This window comes from Nicotiana tomentosiformis, chromosome 5, assembly GCF_000390325.3.
Source record: "Nicotiana tomentosiformis chromosome 5, ASM39032v3, whole genome shotgun sequence".
Classification (NCBI taxonomy): Eukaryota; Viridiplantae; Streptophyta; class Magnoliopsida; order Solanales; family Solanaceae; genus Nicotiana; species Nicotiana tomentosiformis.
The window spans coordinates 131,898,243-131,924,191 of NC_090816.1; the positions used below are offsets into that span (position 1 = coordinate 131,898,243).

Sequence of the window (25,949 nt, forward strand, 5' to 3'; positions counted from 1 at the left end):
CTTTGGTTTAGTATAACTAGAGCCTCATGTAATGTATCGGTACTGAACTCAATACTTTTGACGCGAATGATAAATTTATATATAAAAATTTACTGATATTATTATATATTATAATGAGAATCATAATTTTAAAAATACAATTGGTTCAATACTAAAAATTTTAAAAATTAAACTCATAAAAATTCAATCCTAAATCAGCCTCTCCGTATAACATTAGATGTGTGCTTTATGTGTTATATGTGACAGGGGGATTGAAGGACACATAGGCATCAGAGTAATTTTAAATATATTTGGGTGTCTAGACAGGCCAAGTAATCGAACATCTATCAGAAATAATTTTTCTATCTCGTACAAGGGATGCAATATCTATCAAAAATAATTTTTCTATCTCGTATAAGGTATGCATAAAGTTTACGTACAATTCACCTTCATTAGTCTCCACTTGTAAAATTCATAAAAATATTAACAAATACTACATCTTAACTTATAACTTTAAAAATATAACTAATAGAATATTAAAGTCTTTACAAAAAAATATAATAGCTAATACATCTAGTTTGTTAAATATTTTTCTTTTTCTTATCATTAAAAAAAAAAAGAGTGGGGAATTGGCCCGTCAGCAACATAAAAGGCAACAAAGAGAGCCGTGGCAGCACCGCAAATGAGTTAAAAAAAAAAGATGCGCACAGCCCACAAATAGATGCTCCTAATTTGTATAAAGGAATAGTTAGAGATCACCTATCCCAAAAGCATATAAAAGTGTATTCAAGATTTTAACTTTATTTGTTTTGAATTTTAAAATGATGACTTTAATTATTAATGATTGAATTTTAAATTAATTTTTTATATATATATTAAATAATTTTTTTAATATAAATATATTACTGAGTTCAAGTATTAAAAAAATTATTGAGTTCGACGGAATATGTGTTTGGCTTCTGCAGTACCAAGGTTCATGTATACTTCCACATCAGAGACAGAGCTCATGGGTTCACCTTTGCTACTGTGTCTTAAGCACCAGAGAATTTGTGGGCCCCTTGATTAGATCGTCCATTTATACTTAACCCAAGCGCTCGTCAGGCGAGTTGGTACACCTCTACAAATAATTTAGGTGATTTTTTTTTAAAAAAGGTTTTTTGGTTTTCATAAGAAAGAAAAGAACAATTCTTTCTTAGAGGGCGTTTGGACATAAGAATTATAAAATTCTAAAATAGTGAAAAAAAAAATTCAAGTAAAAATATTATTTAAAATTTAGAGTTGTGTTTGAATATGAATATAATTTTGGGTTGTTTTTGAAGTTTTGTGAGTGATTTGAGTAAAAATTTTGAAAAATAACTTTTAGGAGTTTTTTTTAAATTTTTTTAAATTTTTAAAATGCATTTTAAAGTAAAAATTAGAAATTTTAGGAACAAATGTTGATTTCGATTATTTTATTTTATTTTATTTTACAAAAAGAGAATTTTTTTTATGTCCAAACGGGCTCTTAGTGTTTGATAGATAAATACTCTCTTTTCAGTTCACAATGCACTAATTGCCTAGGCACAAAATTAAAGAAGAAAAGAGATTTTTTACACACACTAATGATGTATTTATGATTTTAAATAAACTATGATATTTTTACAGTTAACATAAAAGTATTAAAAAAATAATAAGTAGTTAAAAGTTAAAATATTTTCTAAATATAGGATTATATTATTTCTTTTTTAACCTTTTAAATAAAAAAATTATCATATAATATAAAATAAATAGCATCTGACAGAAATATAAGATAAGATCGCGTACAATAAATATCGTCGGACAAAAGATACTTATGACCTTGTTTAAAAGTAACTAAGTACTAAGCAGAAGTTTTTACTGTGATTGGGAAAATGGTTGACAAACTTTTCTCAAAATTCTTTTCATAAAAAATTTCCACCACTTTTTCATCCCGTTACTGGTTTATACTTTATAGTATCTCATAAAATAAGACATAAAGTAATTTTTTTATATATTTAATAAATGTGTGAAAAAAGAAAAATAAAGCTCATATTATTGCTAGCCTCCTCTCATCCTTATCTTCTCCAGTTCCCCTCCTGTTCCTCTCTTGGAGCTCGCGCCCTCTTCACGAGCACTTCCTCTTACAACTCCTCTCCTCTACCTCACAACTCCCAAAAAAGAAAAAGAAATATTCAAAACAAAAGGAAACAAAGCAGTCCCTAAAAATCTGAAAGTTGATACAAAAAACCAAGCAAAAAAATCAGACCTTTTTCTTCTTCAAACTTCCCCATTCATCATCCCACATGAAAAATCATCCCACTTTCTTGAAAACCATTTCCTTGTCAAAATTCAGCACTTGTCACACAAACCCAATAATCTGAAAAAAAAAAACCACCAAAAAAAAAGAAGAAAAGAAACCCCATCAGAGAAAATCCCAAGAAAATGAAGAGAGATCGTGATAGAGAAAAATCCCAAGATGGTTCTTCTTCTGGTAAATCTAAGATTTTTGAAGAACAACCAGATGCTGGAATGGATGAGCTTTTAGCTGTTTTGGGCTATAAGGTTAAATATTCAGATATGGCTGAAGTTGCACAAAAACTTGAACAACTTGAGATGGCTATGTGTACAACATTAGAAGATGGAATTTCTCATCTTTCTACTGATACAGTTCACAAGAATCCTTCTGATCTTTCTGGTTGGGTACAAAGCATGTTATCTGAGCTCAACAACACTTCTGTTCCCTCTAATTTCGACTTGATTGGTAGTATTGAAGAAAAAGATTTAGGTGAATCTTCTAGTAGTATTGTTATCAATGAGCAGAACAGAATTATTTCTGATGACGATTTGAGAGCAATTCCAGGGGGAGCTGTTTTTGCAACAGAAAGTAATAAAAGACAGAGATGTTGTGTTCCACTAACAGCAGATGCAACAACAAGGCCAGTTGTACTTGTAGATTCACAAGAAACTGGTGTTAGACTTGTGCACACATTAATGGCATGTGCTGAAGCTGTCCAACAAGAGAATTTTAATGTTGCTGATGCACTTGTTAGACACATTGGAATTCTTGCTGTTTCACAATCTGGTGCTATGAGAAAAGTTGCTACTTATTTCGCAGAAGCATTAGCTCGACGAATCTATAAAATTTACCCACAAGATTCAATTGAATCATCTTATACTGATGTGTTACAGATGCACTTTTACGAAACTTGTCCGTATCTCAAATTTGCTCATTTTACAGCAAATCAAGCAATTCTTGAAGCTTTTACAAATTGCAATAAAGTCCATGTGATTGATTTCAGTTTAAAACAAGGGATGCAATGGCCAGCACTTATTCAAGCTTTAGCTTTACGTCCAGGTGGACCACCAGCATTTAGGCTTACTGGAATTGGGCCTCCGCAACCAGATAACACTGATGCATTACAACAAGTTGGGTGGAAGTTGGCTCAGTTAGCTGAAACTATTGGGGTCGAATTCGAATTTCGGGGATTTGTAACAAACTCATTAGCAGATCTTGATGCTGAGATTCTTGATTTAAGGTCAAGTACTGAAACAGAAGTGGTGGCTGTTAATTCAGTTTTCGAGCTACACAGATTATTGGCAAGACCTGGGGCTGTAGAAAAAGTGTTGAATTCGATCAAACAAATGAACCCGAAAATCGTGACGATTGTTGAACAAGAAGCGAATCATAACGCTAGTGTTTTTTTGGACAGGTTTAATGAGGCATTACATTATTATTCAACAATGTTTGATTCGTTAGAGAGTTCAGTATCAACATCATCTACTGGGTCGACTCAGCCGATTGTTAACAATCACGATTTAGTTATGTCTGAGGTGTATTTAGGGAGACAGATTTGTAACGTCGTGGCTTGTGAAGGTGCGGACCGAGTTGAACGACACGAGACGCTGAGTCAGTGGCGAGTTAGGATGAACTCGGCCGGGTTCGATCCGGTTCATCTCGGTTCGAATGCGTTTAAGCAAGCGAGTATGCTGTTGGCGTTGTTCGCGGGCGGCGATGGCTACAGAGTTGAAGAAAACGATGGGTGTCTTATGTTGGGTTGGCATACTCGGCCACTCATCGCCACCTCCGCGTGGCGGTTCAAGGCGCCCGGCGACGCCGAGTTGTAGTTAGTCAACTCAGCGAGTAGACTGAGTCAACTCGGTACCCCCAACCCCCTAGACACCTCACCCACATGGTCAATTATCAGTGATGTTGATGAGGAGAGTGGGTGGGTGGGTGGGGATTGAAATGTTAGGGACAATGAGAGGGACGTGCCTAAAAATGGGTCAAATCATGTCTTTTACTTTTTAACCTCTTTATAAGTCAGCCTTTTTTATTTTTACTTTTAATCACTCTATATTTTGTTGTAGTATTTATTGTTTTTTCTTTTCGTTTTTGCCTTTTGTGGGTTGGTTAGATTTTTCCCTTTTTACTTGGCCGCAATAAAAAGGCAAGTGCGCGGTGTGTTGGGGAGAACTTTGATTTAATTTGGCTGATTGGGAGTTGTGAAATAAATAATCATTTTCCAAGTTTCTTTATCTTATTTATATTGTCTTAATTTATTTTAATTTACTTTTCTCATTTAAATTTGAGCATTATAGTGAAATTCACTTTTTACGTTGATTAAAATATAAAACAAAATACTTTGTTGATAAACACATGGCTTTAGCTAATTTCACACTTCACTGGATATCCCTTATCTCCCAGCAGATCACGATACCGAATAATTCTGAAACTATAATTGACTAGAAAAGTAGCGAGCACCACTCTTTCCTATCATTTTGTTTAAATATAGCGAATAAGTTACCCAATACTCTTAAAGAAAGATAGAATTTTTTTATACAACCAAAATCCATTAAGAACATGTGGTCTTAAATAATCGATAATATTTTGGTGACTATATAAATATTAAAAATAAAATAAAAATTATATCATTTTAAAAAAGTAAAGTATAGGAAGTGTCATCTTTATAACAGAGTAAAAAGAATATTGTCTCAATGAAACATATAAAGAACAGATTAGGAAAAAGTTTTACAAAGAGCGAATATTCACTTGAACACGTGAGTAATAAAAAGTTAAACAAGTTAAACAGTGGTTAATACATTCAACTCAAGTCTTACTGTTTGGTGGTTTTTCTTCTTCTTTTCTTCTTCTTTTCATTTTCTTTACATCTTTGTCAATGAATGTACTACTACTTTTTCTCAACGATCTAAGATAGCTTATCAAAATCACACGCACGCCTCAATAAATTCTTTTATTTAGTACTTATTATGCCACAATTGTCAACGTTATACCCGTAAAGTCTTTGTCATAGTCGTATTATATTAATATGGACACATTATTTTATTTTTTAATTCCTTCAAGAATCATGCATAAATAGTAGTCTGCCCTTTCATTATATCTAATTACCAGTAAAAACTGACTCAAATCATAGTTTATGTTATAATCCATTTACTTTGCATAAGTAGCAACCTATACGAATGTGTAATGAGTAATGATTATTTCACTGTTTACATAGATTCGGTGAAATTGAATTCTCAGTAAAGATTTTGAGTATCAAACAGCTAGACCAAGGTCCAAACGGATGAATGCTACTAGGAGAGTGCAAAATAGATTAATTGCGGGGAAGAAAACGGGCCTGATCGAATCGGGTCGCGGGTCATAGGTTATTCCGGATTGAATTTTTCGTTAATTATTTAATTAATTAATTAAATAATTGAAAGGAATTTTGTTCAAAAAGATTAATCAATCAATCTTTGACCGAAGCCGAAGCCGAGCTGAGCAAGCGACGACGACGACGGCGTGAGGCTTGCCTTTTTCTTAACTCTTTAAGAGCTAGAAGAAGAGCAATTATATATATATATCCATCAAAAGCCTTTTCTTCCTCCGATATGGGACAATGTCCCTTTCCAAGGGAAACTCAAATATTTCATTTTCCCTCAATTTCTCATTCACCCACTGTAAGCTACACAAGCTTAAAATCCCAACAGTAATCGGAACGAGCAAAACCCGTCCTCTGGAATGGAAGTCGAAACCAGTGTTCAAGTAACGGAGATTAAAGGGTAGCCCGGTGCACTAAGTTTCCGTTGTGCGCGAGGTCCGGGGAAGGACCAGACCACTAAGGTCTATTGTACGCAGACTTGCCCTGCATTTCTCCAAGAGGCTTTTTCCACGTCTCGAACTCGTGACCTCCTGGTCACATGGAATTAACTTTACCAGTTACGCCAAGGCTACCCTTCCAAGTAACGGAGATACTGATCCCTTAATGAAATTTTTTTAATTGAGCAGCTCCAAGAAAATAAAGTTTTTAGTTGAAAATGAATTTGTTTGTCTGCCATTAATATCTTGTATAAATATTGACATGTGACCTGCTTAAAATAGCAAAATGACCTTGAAGATAAGTATTACATTTGTGTCATCAAGACAGAGAAATGGTCAGTATTTTGTTCATATAACCATATTGGGTAGTTTGGTGGTTAACAAATCGCATTTTAAGTCTAAGTTTAGTTCTTTTTTCACGTTACTACATCTGCAAATCTTGTTAAGAGCTTGATTCACTTGGTACTTCTAAATATAGTAATTTGTACCTTAAAAGTAGAATCTCCTTTTCTCCTATTAAAAATAATAATTAATTGAAACAGATTGACCTTTTTTTGGTGTGCTGCCGAAACTTATCTTTCTTTTTTGTTTTTCTTTTATTTCTATCCAAATAGTCTTGTCTAAAAATCTAAAACTAAAAAATATAGAAATGAAGAAAAATCATGTCCAAGAAATGAATAGTTCCATCCAAAAGATACACTTTCATCTTCTGAACTAGATTCATCGAACCCAAAATTTAAAACTTAATTAATATGAGTATAATGTTTTGATTTTTTTTAAAAGCATGAGTACTTCAATACTTTATATATATATATGTGTATATATATATATATATATATATATATATATATATATATATACTGAAAATGACGGGTTCAAATGCATCAATTCACCATATTCTAGACCCGCAAATTGAACACCATAGAACAATCCTCCTTTTTAGATACTTTACCCTTCCAATTGACTGAATATTCAAAAATTACATATTCCTACGTTAAACCTTTTTCTGTTAAGCAGAGGCGGATCCAGGATTTAAATCTTGTGAGTTCAGCTTTAAAAGTTTTAGTATTGACCTATTATATTTGTAAAATTTTGAGTTCATATCTACTATTTTGCAAGTTTAATAAATTTTTACATGTAAATTTTTACTCCGCATCAAAAGTTATGTGTCCAATTGAATCCGTCGTTAATACGCTAGGTCCGCCCTTGCTCAAAAGAAAATGCAAGACTTATTACGATAATATAGCTTAATAATGGATTAAAAATGTGATAAGCTCATATCGATAATATAACCAAATTCAGTTTTGCCTTTCGAAGATACTTTAGTCATATTTTAATTCATGGTTGAGAAATGAAGTGATTCAGAATGTTAATTAGATTTCACTATAATTCCTGTGCAAGTTTGATAGACAGAGTTATTGAATATCTATGTTGGTGGGAGATATCAGTTATTTTATAGTATTTCGATATGCATATAAACTTATTCGGACATCACAATTATTTATAATAAAAAAAAAAGAACTCACTATATTTCTATCGATTAACATCCACAAAAGAATTTCCATAATTGGAGAAAGAGAAATGAAGGAAAGAGAAATAAAGTAGAGAGGTCCTCATTTACACCATTTATACTATTTAGGTACAACATGCCCTCCAAATAGGAATCTTCAAGGGCAATGAACCATGCTCTTCCCATGTGCACCATGTTCCTTATGTGATTAATTGTTGAGACATCAAAATTGGACTTAAAAAGGCATTAATTTCCATTTCTTTTTTTCTTGTAATGTGACTTTTGAGGGTCCCCTCCAACAAAAAAAGAGAAAGGTGGGATTGGAAGTGGGCATACATTTGAGTGTTCACTTGTACATATTTGTCTATCACATTTATTTTTGCCTCTCATGTGCTTCTAAGAAAGTTAGTAACATTTTTCGGTCGCCTATCACTCAAGGAGATAATAAGATAATATATTTATTTCATACAAGAATAGAGAGTAAAACGCTCAATCTGAACCTCCTGAATCCTCTCCGTCGCCTAGGTGTGTGGCAGGAATATCCTGATCCAGTGATCAGATCGGATCTGCCGCATGCTTTTTAAGCGTTGGATTGTGTCGGATAATTTGTTTCAGGGAGGAATATGTATTTTCTCATAAGGTCAACTATTGAGACATCAAAATGGAACTTAAAAGTCATTAACTTCATTTTCTTTCTTTGTAATGTGACCTAATTTTAAGGTCCACAAAACATAAAAAAGCAAAGGGTGGAGGGGTGGGGGGCACATATTTGAGTGTTCACTGTTGTCCAGGCAACATTTAGCCATGGCAATAAAGAGAAGGATATAATGTAATGGAATGTGGGGGCTCTATAAAATACTATTTGGGTTACAAAATTTGGGATATCCCCACATTAAACAAATTGCACATGCTTTTTCTTGTGTGATTTTGGACATTTGGGGTCCCCTAACACACTTCTCAAGATCTACATGATATATTTTGTTGCCTCCAAAAGTTTACCTTGATATGATAAATTTTGCCTAGTTAGAATAGGTAACAAGTCACATCTCAATTCATAAATTTGAATTGCTCAAATACTTTCTAATCCACTAAAGTATACTTCCACTTATATGGTATAATTACTATTCATGAAGTTAAATAATTCTCACTATGATTTTTCAACACCTTAAGATACTTTTAACTATGGCATTGTATTTTGTAATGCTTTTATAATTTTTTATGTTAAAATTTTATCTCAAAATTAGATAGGTTGGCGCTCATACTCTAAAAGCTATACTAATTCTTTTTAGACGAAGGTAAGTATCACTCTAGTCCCTAGGCATGTGAGTAAACTACGATATGTAAAGCTTAACAACGGTTTATTATTATATAGCTAGCACTAACATGGGTTGTTATGTGCAGAAGTATATACAAAATTTAAATATTTATGAGTTAAATAATTAATATTTTACTACTGAAATCATCACACGTTTAAAATTATTTCAAATTTTAATACTTCTTTAAATTTTAAAAAATTTATGCACAATTATATTTACGTTATGTATTGAAAGTACTGGCTCAGTTAACTCATTGCCATGAGCTTCATCCGCTTTGGTTATATGGAGATGGAGCTCTTATTTTTTTTTTCTTAGATATGCAATGTAAAGTACTATTTTTTCTACACAATATTTACATGTTTGTCGAAGAGGAACCTTGGAGCAACGTTAATGTTATCTTTCTGTGATCTATATGTTACGGGTTAGAGACGTGGAAGCAGCGACTAATATGCTTGCATTATAATAGAATGTCTATATCACACCGCTTGCAATGCGGCCCTTCTCTGAACTCTGCGTGAACACGAGATGTCTTGTGCACCGGGATACCCTTAATATTTAATATGTTTTTTAACCTTTGGAAAGAATTTTTTAATCTTTTTTGTCATCCTTGAACAGTCCAAAGTAAAAGTTACAAGCTGTAATTACAGTGTTGGATCCAAGAAGTTTTGAATGTGGACCCACCATTTGCTTTTATCAAACAGATTTGGTAAATTCTTTTAACTGTTGACAGGTAGATAGAAATGAATGAATGAATGAAAATTGGCCGGAACTGTCAAACTTTTACTGAAGTAATTTTCTTTTCTTTTTTTAAACTTCATGAAGTGTCAAACTTTTACTGAAGTAATTTCTTTCCAAACTTCATGTTATGCCCTACCATAATTATTGACTTTGGACTTTAGACTAAAAAGTTAGGCTTAGACAATAATTAATACTATTAAATTGTGCATGTGTAGTTAAGTAGTTGCCTAGCAGGCTAATCAAAGAACTTACAACTTTAATTATGGCCTAAGTTATCATAGGATAAGATCAATGGATCATCTGACCTTATCTTATTTTATCCTATTAAATTGTGGTAATAGAGTAAAGTTTTTTTTTTTCCCACTTGAGTAGAGTTCTTGTTATATCCTTCTTTTGGAGGTTAAAATATGAGACTTCACTATTCCTAATTGTGTTAGCTTATATTACGTATTCTCGCCAACTTTTTTTTTTTTTTTATTCGTAGAGGTAGAGGGCGACCTAAGAGAGCTAATCAGGCAGGAGTACATAGCATGATTGTAGATTTACGAGAACATGGTCCTTGATAGGAAGAAGTGTAGGACGAGCATTAGGGTTGTAGGCTAGGAGAAAATCAAGCTTTTTTCTGCTTTCGTACCGGGGGTGAGGCAAGTTTGATAGGGATGATCTTAGACGGCTAGTGGTTAAGGTTGTGTCCATACTATCCTTCTGTTTTTCATAGTTTCGTGCCTTAATTACTGGTTATTGTTATTTTATGTTATCTATTTTATGGTTTTATGATGCTGCTATTATTTTTATGGTTTTTGTTGACGGTACTGATATATTATCTCTTCTCGTTTTCTTTCCGCCTTCCTGAGCCGAAGATCTATCGAAAACAGCCCTATCAAGGTAGTGGTAAGGTCTGCGTATTCACTACTCTTTTCAAACCCCACTTATGTAATTTTACTGGGTCGTTGTTATTGTATTTGTGATTCTTCTATGGACAGTGAGAAACTGAGAATTGAACTTATATTTTTTTTTGTGGAAAACTTCCGTTAGATTAGAAGCCTTGGTCTTTCACTTTTTTGTTTATTGAATTAGGTAGTTAGTGTGCCAATACTTTAGCACATCATCTTAAAATAACATTTGACTTTATAAACACATAAATCTCCAAGGGACCTTGATGGTTTGGATTATGACTTTTTTGGTCAAACTGTTGATTATTCGTGTTAACATTAGTTGATAATAGACCATATATAATCACTTGTATTGAAGATCATTTATGTGTTTATTAAGTTGAATTTGATATTATTACATAAAATCAAATACCAAATGCCTAGATAAAACCAGTTCCAAGAAAAGTAATTAATAAATTATATAAAGTAATCTAATCTGCACTCCAAAATTAAATATTTTTCTTTTCCTTCAAATATTCTTGTTTGGTAAACTGAAAACCAAGCTATCCTTCTATTGATTTTGAGCCCGTTTGGACATAAAATTTGATGGAAGTTTTTTCCAAAAAAAATTTAATTTTTTCGAAATCAGCGTTTGTTCATAAAATCTCCAATTTTCACTTGAAGATGCATTTTGAAAATTTTCGAAAATTTTTAAAACTCCAAAAAGCTATTTTTCAAAATTTTCACTCAAATCACTCGCAAAACTTCAAAAACAACCCAAACTGAAATTTATGTCCAAACACAACTCTAAATTTCAAATACCATTTTCACTTGAAATTGTTTTTCACTATTTTTTTGAATTTTACAGTTCTTATGTCCAAACGCCTAATATATATCTAATGAGTAATTTGCTTTTAAATTTTAACCTTCATAACCTAAACTAGTAGCCATATTTAAAAAGTGGTACTTATTTCCTTTTCATTACGTTCATTTGTTTTCGATGGAAAAAAAAAGGTTCGTTTGTTTACAAATTAATTGAAATCAACAGAGTATTATGTCACAACACAATTTAGGATCATGACCGGCGCCCGGAAGAAAATGCCTCCAAGTAAGCTTCATCGATATTTTACAGAAAATCGGATAGAGTTTCTCCTATTTTAAAACTATCCAAAGATAAACCTATCTTAGAAATCAACAACTCAACCAATCAATATCCACCAAACAAGTTATAGTCCCTGTTCACGAAGTATTTCCAATACAATGATTATAACTTTATCTCCAAGTATACGATAGGAAAGTTTAATATGAGTCACAAGTCTATATCGGTAAAAGAATACTTATGACACTCATAAAAATGACTTTGGAGTGACTTTAAGAGTTTCGAGAAAGAGACTATAACAAATAGTAGGTAATAATTTTTACCCACACGAATAAATGCGGGGCCTCACCAGGAGTTGTCAACTCGTGTATTCTAATTAACGGAATCCTCGTCTGCATCTACTGTTGTCTCTGTAAAAAAAAATAGCGGAGAGTGAGTCGCTAGCTCGGTGAGTAATAATACTTAACCACAACCGTTTTTAATGGGGACAAGTCAGAAGGCATGCCTCTATAATAATATTTAGAAACTATTATAAAAATAAATTGCCCTGACAAAACGGTAAATATAATCAGTCTATTCATGTGTTTTCTGTAACATAAATTAATTTAACTAATCGGTAATAAACTCGGTAAATACTATCTCATAGCAAATCTTTATGTTAGGGAGGATTTTCAAGAAATGATCATGTAATCTGTATCATTGTGAGGACCCTTTTTTTAAAGGAGTCAAATATAACTGTAGGTCCCTACTCGAGAGAAAACTGTAACTGTATGCTAGTTCTACTTTCCACTAGCAAGGGCTATAACTGTAATCGGCAATCTGTAAATACAAGGTACACTAGGTCTAACGAACATGCCGTTAGCTACGGGATCCTTCAAGGTCTCCTCTCATTTATACTTTTCTTTGTAAGCAGTAAATATTCACATGAAAGCATTTTCAAAATACTACAGGGCATTTCAGTTCTTATCAAATCATGTAATCCAATTTCAGTAACGGTAATCATATCTCAAATAATAGTAAAGTATGTCTAGTAACAGTGAGAGCATTTTTAATAACTGTAAACATATCAAGTAAACTATTCAGTACCATATCAAGTAAATGACTTGTCCCACATGCAATTTCAAATATTCAGTAATACATTTTATTTTCAAAATAATGTATAAACCATGCAGGTTATGAAAACACAAATTGCGGTAAGATTACTACTCACAGTACTCGTACCGAAATATCAAGCTTGTCCCCTCGAGCAATCCGTATGGCTTCATTCAATCAATCTATAATCACATCATATTGATCTCGTGTAAATTTTTTTAGTCATGCTAATCCATAACTAATCTAGAAAACTCCACCCTCGGGATTTCATGTTTAATTTTAATTTCGTCAAATTATATTAATCCATGCTACGGATAACTTAAACCAATCTATAATCTTCTAAATAGAAAGCATGCATACAGTCTATTCATTGTACTATTAAATCTCCTTAACCATATGAATAAGATGAAACTTAAATAACCTTGCTCTGCTTATGATGTCTTAATGGTATAAATTTTTCAATACCAAATGGAATCCTATAAACAATGTGTAACAAAATTATAATCTAAAAGAACTCAGAAGAGAAGTTCAAGTCATACCCCTAAGAATCAAAGTGCTTAAGTTTTGTTTTTTCTTCTTGCTATTGATATGGCTCCAAAGCACTGCGTAAGCTTCCCTGTTTTACCCCAAAATTTGCAGAACCATAAGTTACTCCCTATTATAATTTCACTATAATCTTGATTGCTGCAGAGACTCTTGTGTTTTTCGTTTTTTGTTTTGTTTGTTTGACTTTTATTTTCTTCTTTCTTTCTTTTTTTGGCTAAAGACTTATATGACCTTATTTAAATATAGGGCATTACATATTAAGATGGACCCTATAACGCTATTGGGTAGACAATGAGGTCAAAACCCCGAGGGAAAAGGAATCTTTATACAAATAGCCGATTATATTCATAATTTACTTTATATATATATATATATATATATATATATATATATATATATATATTGTATGTTATATATAAAAATTATATAAATTTTATACACATTTTTGACTAATGAATATAAATAGTTTTTGACGCGGGCTAAAAATAATAATACCCCGAACCCAAAACATAGATTGCCGGTTTGGATATGGACATAAGAATGGGCCTTTCGCGGCATCCAACCCAAATTTTCGGGAAGCGTTCAAAATAGTTATTTTTTTCGTATTTGTAATTGAATCTTAAGTTCATTGAAAAATAGCTAATTTATGAAATTTAAAAAAGTCATGATAGTGTTATTGATTTCGAACTTAAAGAAGTTAAACTCCGTAATAGCATCTTGGACAAAACTCATTCTCAACCTTCCCACCAACCCACCCCCCACCCACCCCGAATTTATTTTTTTACTCGCCCCACCCCCACTTACCCACCCCACCCTTTCCATCCCATTTTCACCCTAAATAAAAATATTATAAATAGTACTTTCTTTTCATGTTAAGATAAAAAAAATTTCATTTCAACAAATGCTTTTTTTTTTTTTCATGATATAAAAAAGTACTTTTTTCATTTTAACCAAAAAAATACTTTCTTTTTATGTAGAAAAAATATTTTTTTCATTTCAACAAAAAAAATATTTTTTTTCATTTCAACAAAATGAACATTTTCTTTTCATGATGTAGAAAAAGTATTTTCTTTTATTTCAATAAAATAAGTACTTTATTTTCATGTTAAACAAAGAGTACTTTCTTTTTCAACCAAAAAATAGTGTTTTCTTTTTAGTTATGAAGCACAAATTTCAATGTTATTTTTGCATAAAAAAGTAAAGCAACACATTAGTTCCTTTGGTTTGTGTGAATTTTTAAAAACTTGGGGGAAGAGGGGTGAGGAGAGTAGCATAAATCTTTTTTTTTTAACTCTCTAACCAAACACTAGAAAATATTTTCCGGAAATTATTTTTCACTCACCAACCAAACAAGGGAAAATAAGTGATAAAACTACTCATTTTTAATGAAAACATTTTCTTGGAAAACATTTTCCTTCGTACCAAACACACCCTAAAAGTAGCTATCTTTTCAATAAATTTTCAAATACTAATTATTTATTTTAGTCCAAAAATGGTTAGCACGAACAACTTTTAACAAATTTTCTTGAGAATGAGAAGCCCAATATTCTAACTTGTAGAAACTCATATTGAAGTTTGGACGCAAACTACGCTGGATGGATATATTTGGATCCCACTAAAAAGATTTTTGAGAAAATAAAATCTCGAACCATCAGGAATTATGACGATTACTATAAGCACTCGACTTTTTATCACAAATTTTGACGATCACCTTTAGAGCTTGGCGATTGCTTAGAGCATACTTACAAATTCTTATGCCGAGGTAACGCTGGCAAGTGGGTCGTCCATGCTCGGGACCGCGGGCCAAATAGGCTAAACGGGTCAGGACCGTTTGAGCCGATTTTAGTGGGTCTTGGCCGATTCTATGTTTTGGGCCCGTTAGATCCGAGACCGGTCCCTTAGCGGGACAAACGGTCCCAACGACTATATTTTTTAAAAAAGTTTAAAAAATATAGCCGTTTGACTGTCAAAAATAGATGTTGGCTATTTATAAAATAGTCATTTAACCTCCCCCTCCCCCCCCCCAAACTTTGTTTTAATCCCAAACTTTTTATAATTACAGTTTTTCCTATTTTCAACTATAAATACCCCCTCATTCTTTCATTTTTCTTACAAAATCATCAATTTATCACAATCTCTCTCTAATTTTCTTCTATAATTGCTACTATTGCTTATTTTATTGTTACAATTCGTGAAACAATTGTGAAGTTGGTGAATTGAAATCTTCAACGAAAATCAATTTTCATTTGTCAATTCGGTAAACTCGTTTCAACTCTTAAATTTTAATATTATAGTTTTATTTGTTTTATTTATTTTCTATTACTTTATTAATTAAGATGGCTTCCTTAAAAAAATATTTTGGTAAAAATAAGGGAAAATTCAAGAGTGACGAATCTAGTGCTCAATTTGTTCCCACTGCCCCGGGCTCCCCGAACCAAACTCCATATCCGTCCTACACCTGCTATTCTTGATAGCGATAATAGTTCATTACTACAATTTACTGAAAGTCAATTTTGCCATAATAGTAGAGCTTGTGAACAATTAGACCATGAAATAATGAATGCTCTTTATTCTAATCCAACTATTGATGAAAATGATGACGAGAAAATAGATTTTGATGAAACTCAACCGGATGATGATACACCAACTAGTCCTGCTCCTGATGTTAACCCAACTAGTGATAACCCTGCTAATCCAAATAATACCCCATATGATACTCTTGTTACTACCACTACTTTTTCTAGACAACCTAGCAAACGGACAGAAACATCTCCCGTTTGGCCATTTTTTACTCAACTAAATCCAGAAAATAAGGCTAAGTGTAAAACTTGTGGCACGAAGTTAGTTTTTAAATATTTTGGATCGCGGGGGAGGGGGACGGGAACTTTGGCTAGACACATATTGAAAAGACACATATTGAAATACTCTCAAGATAGAGTGAAATATCTTCGTCTGAAAGCTTTGGCCGAGGGGAAAAGTCTACCTACTCCTAGTCAGGTTGACCCTATTACCGGTTCAAATCAATTTCAACCGGGAATTAACAGGAATTAACACTGTTACCGGTGGTATTTTATATTATGATCCAAAAAAAGATCGGGAATAATTGGCAAAAATGATACCTGTTATGTGTTTACCCTATAGTTTTCCTTCTGACCCTAACTTTGTGCATTATATTAAAAAATTATTTAATCCTACTTATAAAGGTTTTTCTCGCACAACCGTAAAGAGCGATATTTATAAATATAAACATGAATATGAACAATATTTGCGCTATTTATTTACTCATATAAATTATCGTGTTGCTATTACAACTGATATTGGTAGAAGTGGTAACGACTGTGATTATCTTATTGTTACCAGTCATTGGATTGATGAGGATTGGATAATGCAAAAGCACATTATTTCTTATAGAATAATTAATTCACGTCACACAAGGCAGTTTATTGCTAGCACTGTTACAGATATTTGTAGATATATTTGCATTAGTGATAAAATAATGTCAATTTCAATGGATAATGCTACTAGTAACACAAGTGCTATAGCCTTGCTTACCACAACGCTAAATCCTGCATTTAGTGACATTTTTCATGTTAGATGTATTTGTTATATTTACCATTTAATTGTGGGTGATGATATGAGAATTTTAAATATTGAAATTGAAAAGGTTAAAATGGCTCTTAACTGGCTTTTTTATTCAAACCGTAGAAGTAGACTTAGAGAATATTTTAAAAGATGCGATGAATTTTGCCTAAGAGAAAGAAAGGTTCCTAAACCTTGTCCAACTAGATGGAATTACATGTATGAAAGTTTGGTTGTTGCATATGAATATAGAAACCCCATAAACTCAACATTTAATGCACATGTAAATGATGATGATGAGCACCTTACAAATGGGGATTGGGCTAATATTAAAATACTTGTAGATTTTTTAGAAAAATTTAATATTGCTACAAATAAATTTTCTGGGCAATATTATCCTACTATTTCTAACTTTTTAGTTTATATTGCAGAACTTGTAAATTTGTTTGGTCATTTTTCAGAGGGTGAAAAAATTTATAAATTTGCTATTGATTCTATGAGAAAAAAGTTTAAAAATTATTTTTTCCCTATTCCCCATATTTATGGTGTTTCTGCTTTGTTAAATCCTTATATGAAATTAGGAGGTCCTCATTTTTGGTATGAAAGTGTTTATAATGGTTTAACACTTGAAGATGAGGAATTGTCTCAACTTCCGGAAGCAATAGCCACAATTAGAATAAATGCTCAAACTATTTTTAATACTTATCTAGTTGCATTAAATCATGCTAGACCAAATGTTCCAACTCCTTCTTCTTCTGATTCTCAATCATCTAAAAGAACTGCGGGAGTAAGAGCACTTAGTACTTGGGCGGGGTTTAGGGGTTCTCAAGATTCTAGCAGTTGTGATTTTTCACAATTAAATGAGCTTGAAGTTTATTTGTCGCAGGGAATTAAGGAAGTGAATCCCGACGGCTCCTTTAATCTTTTGGAATGGTGGAAGGACAAACAAAAATACTTTCCGGTTCTTTCAAGGATGGCCCGAGACATTTTAACTATTCAAGCTTCAACAGTGGTATCAGAGAGCGCTTTCAGTCAAGCAAGACTTCAACTCGGTGATTATAGAGCGTCTATGAGGGAGAGCTTGGAAAAATCAGTACTTTTGAGAGATTGGATCCGGTCGGAAAGAAGAAATTTTGCACTTGTTGAATCACAACCAGATGAAAACGAAGCTTACGAAGAAATGCTAGCTGAACTTGCGGAGAATGTTGCTTTGCCCGGAAGTGGCGATTACCAAGCTACTTTTCTGCCACCACCAACGGAAATTCCTCCGGACCTTGATAGATTTATGAAGTTTGTAAGAGATACCATGTAACTTGTATGAACAAAAATTAGTATGTATTATGTAACTTATATTTTGGCATATCTTGATTAGTTTCTTTTTCTTCTCAATGGTGGTATTAGCACCTTGTTGTGCTCATCCATAGGGGGATGAAGACTAAGAAAGATATTACCATATTTTTTAATGCTATAATAAAATTACAAGGCATTGCTTTGAATATCTCTTTACAATATTTTTGTAAATAGACTTTAAATTTGAATTAAAAAATATTTAAAAATTTAGGTCACAATTCTATAATAAATTTTACAAGGCATTTCCTTAGATATTATTTTTAACATCCTTTTGTCTCTAATTTCTATTTATTTTTTTTAAAAAAATTATTGGGCCCACTTAGCCCATTTAGCCCGGGACCAAACGGTTCCGGTCCCGAACCAGTCTTTACAAAAAGACCGTTTAACCCGGGACCGTTTGACCCGTTTAATTTGGGACCGGACCGGGACCGTTTGAACCGGACCACTTAGCCCGTTTAGGCTCAGGACCGGCCCACTTGTCACCCTTATACCGAGGCAAATTCCCAAGACTTTTCTTAGGGAAATCAAAATCTAAATAGTAACCCCAAAAGTTCTTATTTATGCAAATTGCCCCAAGGCTAATTAAGGGTAAAACATAACTCTTATTCAATCCAACTAATCATGTCTAGATTCATCTTTATAGAGCCCTTATATTTTGTGTGTTATATATAATAATTATATAAATTTTTTTTTTATTTTTATTTTTTCGACTATCAAATATAAATATAATATCACTAAAATTGAATTTCACACCACACCATATCTTGGGCTCTCTCACCTACAATTGCTAATTGCCACACGTCCACTCATCAAAAAACAACAGTGTCACTTCTTTCCCGTTGCTAAATTTTAGGCCTAGAGGCTTCTGCAGCAAAAATACCAGTGTGCAAAATGTCGACAGTGAAGATAACACCATCGGCAGCTGCACTTTCAACCTCTATCAAACACTTTGCCAACATCCAACGCCCCAAATTTATAGCCCCAAGAAGAGCTTTCACTATAATATCAATGGCCCCTCTTGAAATTTGTGTCAAACAATCAATTACTACCCCGAACAAGCTCGGCGACTGTATGTCAAAATTCCTCAATTGCTAACCCTTATTTCATTGTTAATCTTTATTAGTTCTGATAATGATATTCTTGGTGTTTATTGCTTAATGCTTATTCATTTGTGGTACAGTAAAGTCTCAGAGGGCAGTTCTTGATTATACTAAAATTTAGTATTTATGAGAATATTATCATTCCTAAGAATAATTTTGCCACTGATAAAATGTTGGAACTCCAAAAGTTAAATTTTTTTGTTAGAAATTTTGTTTTACTGGGCAGATATGGTATGTGAAGTATTTACTGGGAACATTTTAGTTGATTAGCCTTCTTTCTGGACTAGCTTGTTACACATTATAGCATTAGTGGCATTAGTAAAAGACGGTATTGCTATAATAATTGTATTGTTATCATTATTATCGCTATGATTTATATACATTTAACTTAATTTTTTCACTTTTATTTTTATCACCTTTCCTCGTGCCGAGGGTCTACTGGGAACAAACTCTGTACATTCACTGTAGGGGCAAGGTCTGCGTACTATCTACCCTCCCCATACCTCACTTGTGGGACTATACTGGATTTTTTTTTTTTGTTGTTGTTGTATAATGATGATATGGGATTGAGCTAAAATGGAAAAGTGATGATTCATATAGCCGACCCCAGTTTGTTTGGGTCTGTGGCGTAGTCATAGTTCTTGTTGGCATTTGTAAAAGAGCAACATTTTGAATTGAAATTTTGGAGTCACATTGTTCCCTTTTTTTCTCGTTTAGGCCCGTTTACGCAGAGGGTTTTGCTGACTTTGGAGGAAAAGAACCTTCCATATGACATGAAGTATGTTGATTTGAGAAACAAGCCTGAATGGTTAGTTTTTAACATCCTTATACCTAAGTTAGTTGTTTCCATATAGGTGATAATTTAGTATTATTATTTTCAAGTTGTACATTTTTAAGTAACTGAAGTTCTTTATATAACAATTTATCTAGGTTTTTGAAGATAAGTCCTGAAGGTAAAGTTCCACTTATAAAGCTTGATGAGAAATGGGTTCCGGATTCAGATGTCATTACACAGGCACTCGAGGAGAAATTCCCTCAACCTCCGCTGACAACTCCTCCCGAGAAGGCTTCCGTGTAGGTTTTACCTGTCGTGATCATTGATGTGCAGTTTTCATATTATGTTTGCCTATGAAGAATCTAATTACTAATTATTTGGCATTTTAATGCACAATTGTATCTCATTATGTTTCATATTCTTGTAGTGGATCAAAGATCTTTCCAAAGTTTGTTGCTTTTCTGAAAAGCAAAGACCCGAGTGATGGAGCAGAGCAAGAATTACTTGATGAGCTGACAGCTTTTAATGATTACCTTAAAGAAAATGTAAGTGATTGAATTTTATCTGTATATGTGCGTGATGCTTGTGTTTATATTATGCTGTTTATGAATTTTAGGGTGAGAAGAGCATACCCTACATTTTGAACAATCAAGTACTTTTGGTTGTCTACGGTCTTAGGGGTCGTTTGGTACAAGGGATAAGGATAATAATCTCAGGATAGAATTTGGGATTGTATTTATCCCATGTTTGTTATAGGTATTAGCTAATCCCGAGATAAATTTTCTACTGAAATGGTGGGGTTAGCTATCCCATATTAAAGGTAGGATAGCTAATCCCATGGGACATCCTGGTTTATCCCACCATTATACCAAACGACCCATTCGGCTACCACAGTGAGCGACAGGCCTGAATTTGAGAATACAGAGGTGGTCAAGCTTTAAAATTCATCATATGAAAGGCATAACATGACATTTTGGTGCTTATGGAAATGATGGAGAGTAATTCAATTGAGATTTTGTAAAATATGCTCTTCTCCCGGTTGAACTGGTGCCATTTTGGTCTATCATTTATTTCTCTAGTTGCCATTGCAGCTACATTTTCTACAGCTTACACTTAACTGTGCTGAAGTTAGATAGAAGTGGTTTTCCCTCTTGTTTTAGCTGCAATCTCTTCGGTTTATGTAGGTCGGGCAAATACTTAGATTGGTTTTGGCCTAGTTTGGCAAATGCAGGAAAATCAATAAACCAGTATGCCCTATCAAATTGGTCTGAGACATACTACAACAACAACAAAAAACCTAGTGTAATCCCACAAGTGGAGTGTAGGGATGATTGGATACATACACGTTTCATTTTTTCTTACCTAATTTTGTTTTCTTTTAATCTTCTCCAAATCAAAGTCAAGTTTTCACCAACACTGCTAAAATCTCTAAGAGTGGTATAACAGCAAGAAAGTTACGGAGAAAGACGGAGAAAAAGAAGAAGCCAAAATGACGTTTTCTTCATTCGCCCTTTTGTGTGAAAGACAAAAGATCCTTTTAATGAAATGCCCTTGTTATTGAGGAAAAACTATTTCCTGGCTTGTGTGAATTTTGAATTTGCTTTATTACACAAATGTGCTTTGACTTATGAGTTATGCCCATGTTTTTCAAACAGGTTACTTCTAATTGTATTCCTTCCAGCTTCTAGCAACTGTTGACGAAGTTTTTCTTTGTATTTGCTTGAAGGGCCCATTTATAAATGGAAATGAGGTATCTGCCGGGGATCTGTCGCTTGGACCAAAGCTATACCATTTAGAAATAGCTTTGGGGCATTATAAGAATTGGTCTGTTCCATATTCATTTCCCTACGTGAAGTCGTACATGAAGGTACACAAAGTTTCTCTTTAGGTTATCTTCATTATCTTTTTAAGTAATTATATTGATCCTTGTTCAGTTCATGCAGCATCTAGTAACAGTATCAGGCGTTAGTTGCTGAACCTGGCTTCTTATTGCAATAATTCCTCAACATAGCCTCTGATACCCAGTGAATGTTATAGGAAGTTCACACATCTTGACTTTGTTGCTATATTCTTTTGTTTGTCAGTCTCAAAAGTTGAGATTTTGGCCTAAGAAATAGTCATTGTCTGGGTTGGTAGATTTTTATAAAAATAAAACGGCAGGCAGTTTCTATTAATAAAAAATCGATCTCCAGCCCAGTTTTATAGGCTATGAATAATTTCAATTCCTGACCGTCTGATGTATCTGTATATGTGCTATGCACTCTCTTAGTATCTCTTGTTGAATTTGTGTCATGCACTCTCTTAGTATCTCTTGTTGAATTTGTGTCATACACTCTCTGAGTATGTGTTTTTGCTTTGTCTTTAAGTTGAAGATCCTAAAGTCACATTGAAACATAAAATTTGCTTTGGCTTTGATTCACAAGTATTTGGAGGTGTATCGAGAAAGAGAATTAGGACTTATAGAATGAGGATTTAGGGTTCCTCTAAGTTATTATGTTTTCATTACACTCTCTTGTCTCCCTATACCTCCTAAGATTCTCTTCTTCTCACAAATCCTAACAAATACTAAAAAAGAAGGATAAATAGAGAAATAAGACAAGATCAAAGATGAAAGATAAAGAAATTTCTTTTCCAGTAGAAAATACTTATTCATGCATTTGTCTGTCTGGTGAGATAGTTGCCAACTGAATAGATTCTTATACCTTGATTTGTTTTGTGCTCAGAGTATATTCTCCAGGGAATCATTCATCAACACGCGGGCGCTAAAAGAGGATGTCATTGAGGGTTGGCGACCAAAAGTCATGGGTTAGACAAACGATATCATCATCTTTTGCACTTTTGAGGATTAGGTTTTTGTTGCAAGGTATATATAGTAAGCAAGCATTTGGAAGTCTCTATGACTGTTCTTTGCCATGTATACTTTGATTAAAAACACATACTCGTCCTTATTTGACTGAATGATAGCATGAATTATATAAGTAACACATACTTCCAGATGCTTGTGTGTATGCAAAAGTTGTAATTTTGTCAGGTAAGGAAACATTAATGTTGGCCACTTGGTGCAGCATCCTTGTTAAAAACACCTTCTCTGCTTGTGAATCCTTTAGCACTTGCATTCTGGAACTGCTTCGTGCCACCTCTATTAATACCATGTGGTGCAAGAAATATTTTAGAAGATTCCGATATAGTGCTAAACCTTCTGATATCCTCTGTCAAGAGATCTATTTTACTATTGGATTAGTTGTTTCTAGTGGAAACTGTTCCTCAATCAAAAGAGACACTGGGAACTTGCAATTGGTTGGAATTTACGCCTTCCCTAATGCATAGTACCTGAGGAAAAATATGATAAGAGTTTGTTCAGCCAAGGGTAATTTTTTGAGCTGTGATAATTTGTATTTTACATGTAACTTTTCATGGTTATCAAAAAGAATTAAAAATTCTATTAATTGTAGTCATACTTGATTAATGTGCACTTTCATTCGGTGCAAATAGTCTGCTATCAAGCTTTCGAGCTACGTATAGGATGATCCATGAATTGAAATTCCATATTATATTGGCAAAATCTGGTGACTATCACTAGTGGTTATTAATATAGCAACGATAAAGGCAGTTGAGCTAAAGCCTATACCTATGACATCTAATTTGATCAATGTTTAATTCACTGAACTTACCCTTAGTTTTCATTGATGGTTTCATGTTTCTAATTTTGCTGCACCACATTTTCCTTATCCACTGCTTTAGATGATACAATAGCTTGCTTCCCTGTATTGGTAGAAGGTAGCACGTATCCCACTAGAATAGTCGAATTGTGCCAAGTTGGCTTGGACACGAACGTTATAAAAAGAATGAGACAAGTAGAGAGCATCTGTCATTAAATCGCAGGAAGATCAAAATTCTTGGTGAGAAGTTCTTGTTGAATGATGCTGCAAAATGCAGAATTATTTTGTGATTAAAGCATGTAGAATGATCTGATATATCTTTTCCGTGCATACTCCTAGCTAGTTTGAATTTCTGTATAGTGAAAATACTATTGAATCTGATAACTTCAAAAGCTCTATGTGATCCCTGAATCCGCACATAAAAGGTGTCCCACTTAGTTACCAGGTAAAAGTTTAGGTCTCCCTATTACCCATGTTTCATTTTCTTTTACTTGGTCCCATAAGTAGAAATATGACATGAAGTTCAGTACTATTACATTTATGTATACAGTGTCTTCACCATGAACTTTTCAGTCAATCAATTCTGGCGATGTGCAATATAATTAGCAAAATGATAAAGAGGTGCCGCCTTGGCGGCATCAAAGTAGCTCAGCTCATCCATGGCCTTAGCCACCAGCTCTCCGACGAGATCCCGAGCTTTTTCAAGCCCCATCAACTTAGGATATGTAGCCTTATCAGTCACTAGGTCCTTACCAGCTGTCTTTCCCAACTCTTCTGATGATTTAGTAACATCAAGAATATCATCTACCACTTGAAACAACAGTCCAAGGCATCTAGCATAGTTCCTCATTCTCTCCACATCAATCTCATTCCCTCCCCCAATTATTGCCCCACAAACCACAGCAGCCTCCAAAAGTTTCCCTGTTTTATGGTGGTGAATGTACTCTAATTCAGTTAGGCTCACTTGTTTTCCCTCACTAGCTAAGTCCACAATCTGCCCTGCCACAAGCCCTTTCGAGCCAACTGCTGAACCCAATTCGCCAACGGCTTGAACCATTCTTTGGGGTGTCACATCTTTAGTCTTGGTAGCTACATGTTCAAAGGCCAAAGACAAAAGTGCATCCCCTGTTAGAACTGCAGTGTCTTCCCCGAAAACCTTGTGGTTCGTGGGCTTGCCACGACGTAGATCATCGTTGTCCATGCAAGGAAGATCGTCGTGGATGAGTGACATGGTGTGGATCATCTCAACCGCGCAAGCTGCAGGAATAGCTAAGGATTCATCCCCTCCTACTACTTCACAAGAAGCCATGCAAAGGATCGGCCGGACACGTTTTCCACCAGCTAGAAGTGAGTATCTCATGGCTTCATGAATTTTCATAGGCTCTTGCATTGGTATTGCATCATCTAGTTCTTTGTTTACCTTAATTGCCTTCATTTTCATGTATTCTTTAAAGTCAAACTCAGGCAAGATGAATTTCTCTGTTTTGGATGAGAATTCTTCTTCTTTGAATTGAAATGTTTTGGATGAGTTTGCAACACTGCTAGCCTGGATTTTCTTGGGGAGGAAACTATAAGAATGTCTATGTGGAGGTTTTCCACTAAAAATAAAGCTATTGTTTAGGGTATTGGTAAGGAGCAAATTTTCATGGCCAGAAATGGTAGCCAAAAATGCCATTGCTATGAACTTTTAAGAATACTGAAGAAAGTTTTTATGTCAATGGTGTCGGTGGTGAAGGAACAAGGCCATTCTTATATACTCTTGCTTTTATAGGTAAGTGATGCTTTGATTCCTCTTGCATAAGATTTATAATTATTCCCTCAATTACGGCTTGGATTTTAGCGAGTTTTCTAGTGTTTTATTCAACAAAATTTATTATGATTTGTGTCTACAAGCTTTAAATTAGAAAAAAGAGAAGCAAACCCGGTACACTAAATTTCAACCTATGCGCGGGGTCGAAGGATGGCCGAATCACATCGAGCCTTATGTATACATTATTATCTTGCATTTATGTAAGAGGTTGTTATCGCAACTGAATCCATAATTTCCTGCATCGCCACAATTTTTACCATTGTGCCCAGGATCAACTTGTTCAATACAAGCTTTCAATATGTTAGGCTAAAAGTCTGTACCTAAAATCTGCAATTCTTTGACTAATAGCTAAAACTATCAATTCTACTTTTTCTTGGGAGTATCTTTAGAATAAAGTTCTTGGCCAAACTCGAAGGCTAGCTATTGCATC

At 33.7% G+C, this 25,949-nt stretch overlaps 3 protein-coding genes across 3 annotated transcripts; 2 read left to right on the forward strand and 1 right to left on the reverse strand.

Annotated features, from left to right (window-relative positions):
- Positions 1 to 2,014: 2,014 nt before the first annotated feature.
- Positions 2,015 to 4,503, forward strand: LOC104087528 (DELLA protein GAI-like). The gene has a single exon (XM_009592034.4). The coding sequence runs from the start codon at positions 2,419 to 2,421 to the stop codon at positions 4,099 to 4,101; it is 1,683 nt and encodes a 560-aa protein (XP_009590329.1). The 5' UTR covers positions 2,015 to 2,418; the 3' UTR covers positions 4,102 to 4,503.
- A 14,421-nt stretch (positions 4,504 to 18,924) lies between these two features.
- Positions 18,925 to 23,044, forward strand: LOC104112793 (glutathione S-transferase DHAR3, chloroplastic). Its single transcript, XM_009622812.4, has 6 exons — positions 18,925 to 19,244; positions 19,993 to 20,083; positions 20,206 to 20,349; positions 20,478 to 20,595; positions 21,777 to 21,917; positions 22,774 to 23,044. The coding sequence occupies exons 1-6, from the start codon at positions 19,067 to 19,069 to the stop codon at positions 22,858 to 22,860; spliced, it is 759 nt and encodes a 252-aa protein (XP_009621107.1). The 5' UTR covers positions 18,925 to 19,066; the 3' UTR covers positions 22,861 to 23,044.
- Positions 23,045 to 24,147: 1,103 nt separating this feature from the next.
- LOC104112792 (geranylgeranyl pyrophosphate synthase 7, chloroplastic-like) lies at positions 24,148 to 25,443 on the reverse strand. The gene has a single exon (XM_009622810.4). The coding sequence runs from the start codon at positions 25,382 to 25,384 to the stop codon at positions 24,287 to 24,289; it is 1,098 nt and encodes a 365-aa protein (XP_009621105.1). The 5' UTR covers positions 25,385 to 25,443; the 3' UTR covers positions 24,148 to 24,286.
- Positions 25,444 to 25,949: the final 506 nt, after the last annotated feature.

Excerpts from the sequence above, each read along its gene's own strand:
- LOC104087528 (XM_009592034.4), top strand. The coding sequence starts at position 2,419 with ATGAAGAGAGATCGTGATAGAGAAAAATCCCAAGATGGTTCTTCTTCT.
- LOC104112792 (XM_009622810.4), bottom strand. The coding sequence starts at position 25,384 with ATGGCATTTTTGGCTACCATTTCTGGCCATGAAAATTTGCTCCTTACC.
- LOC104112793 (XM_009622812.4), top strand. The coding sequence starts at position 19,067 with ATGTCGACAGTGAAGATAACACCATCGGCAGCTGCACTTTCAACCTCT. Across the intron at positions 19,245-19,992 it reads CCCGAACAAGCTCGGCGACT|GCCCGTTTACGCAGAGGGTT; the intron begins GTATGTCAAAAT and ends TTTCTCGTTTAG. Across the intron at positions 20,350-20,477 it reads CCTCCCGAGAAGGCTTCCGT|TGGATCAAAGATCTTTCCAA; the intron begins GTAGGTTTTACC and ends ATATTCTTGTAG.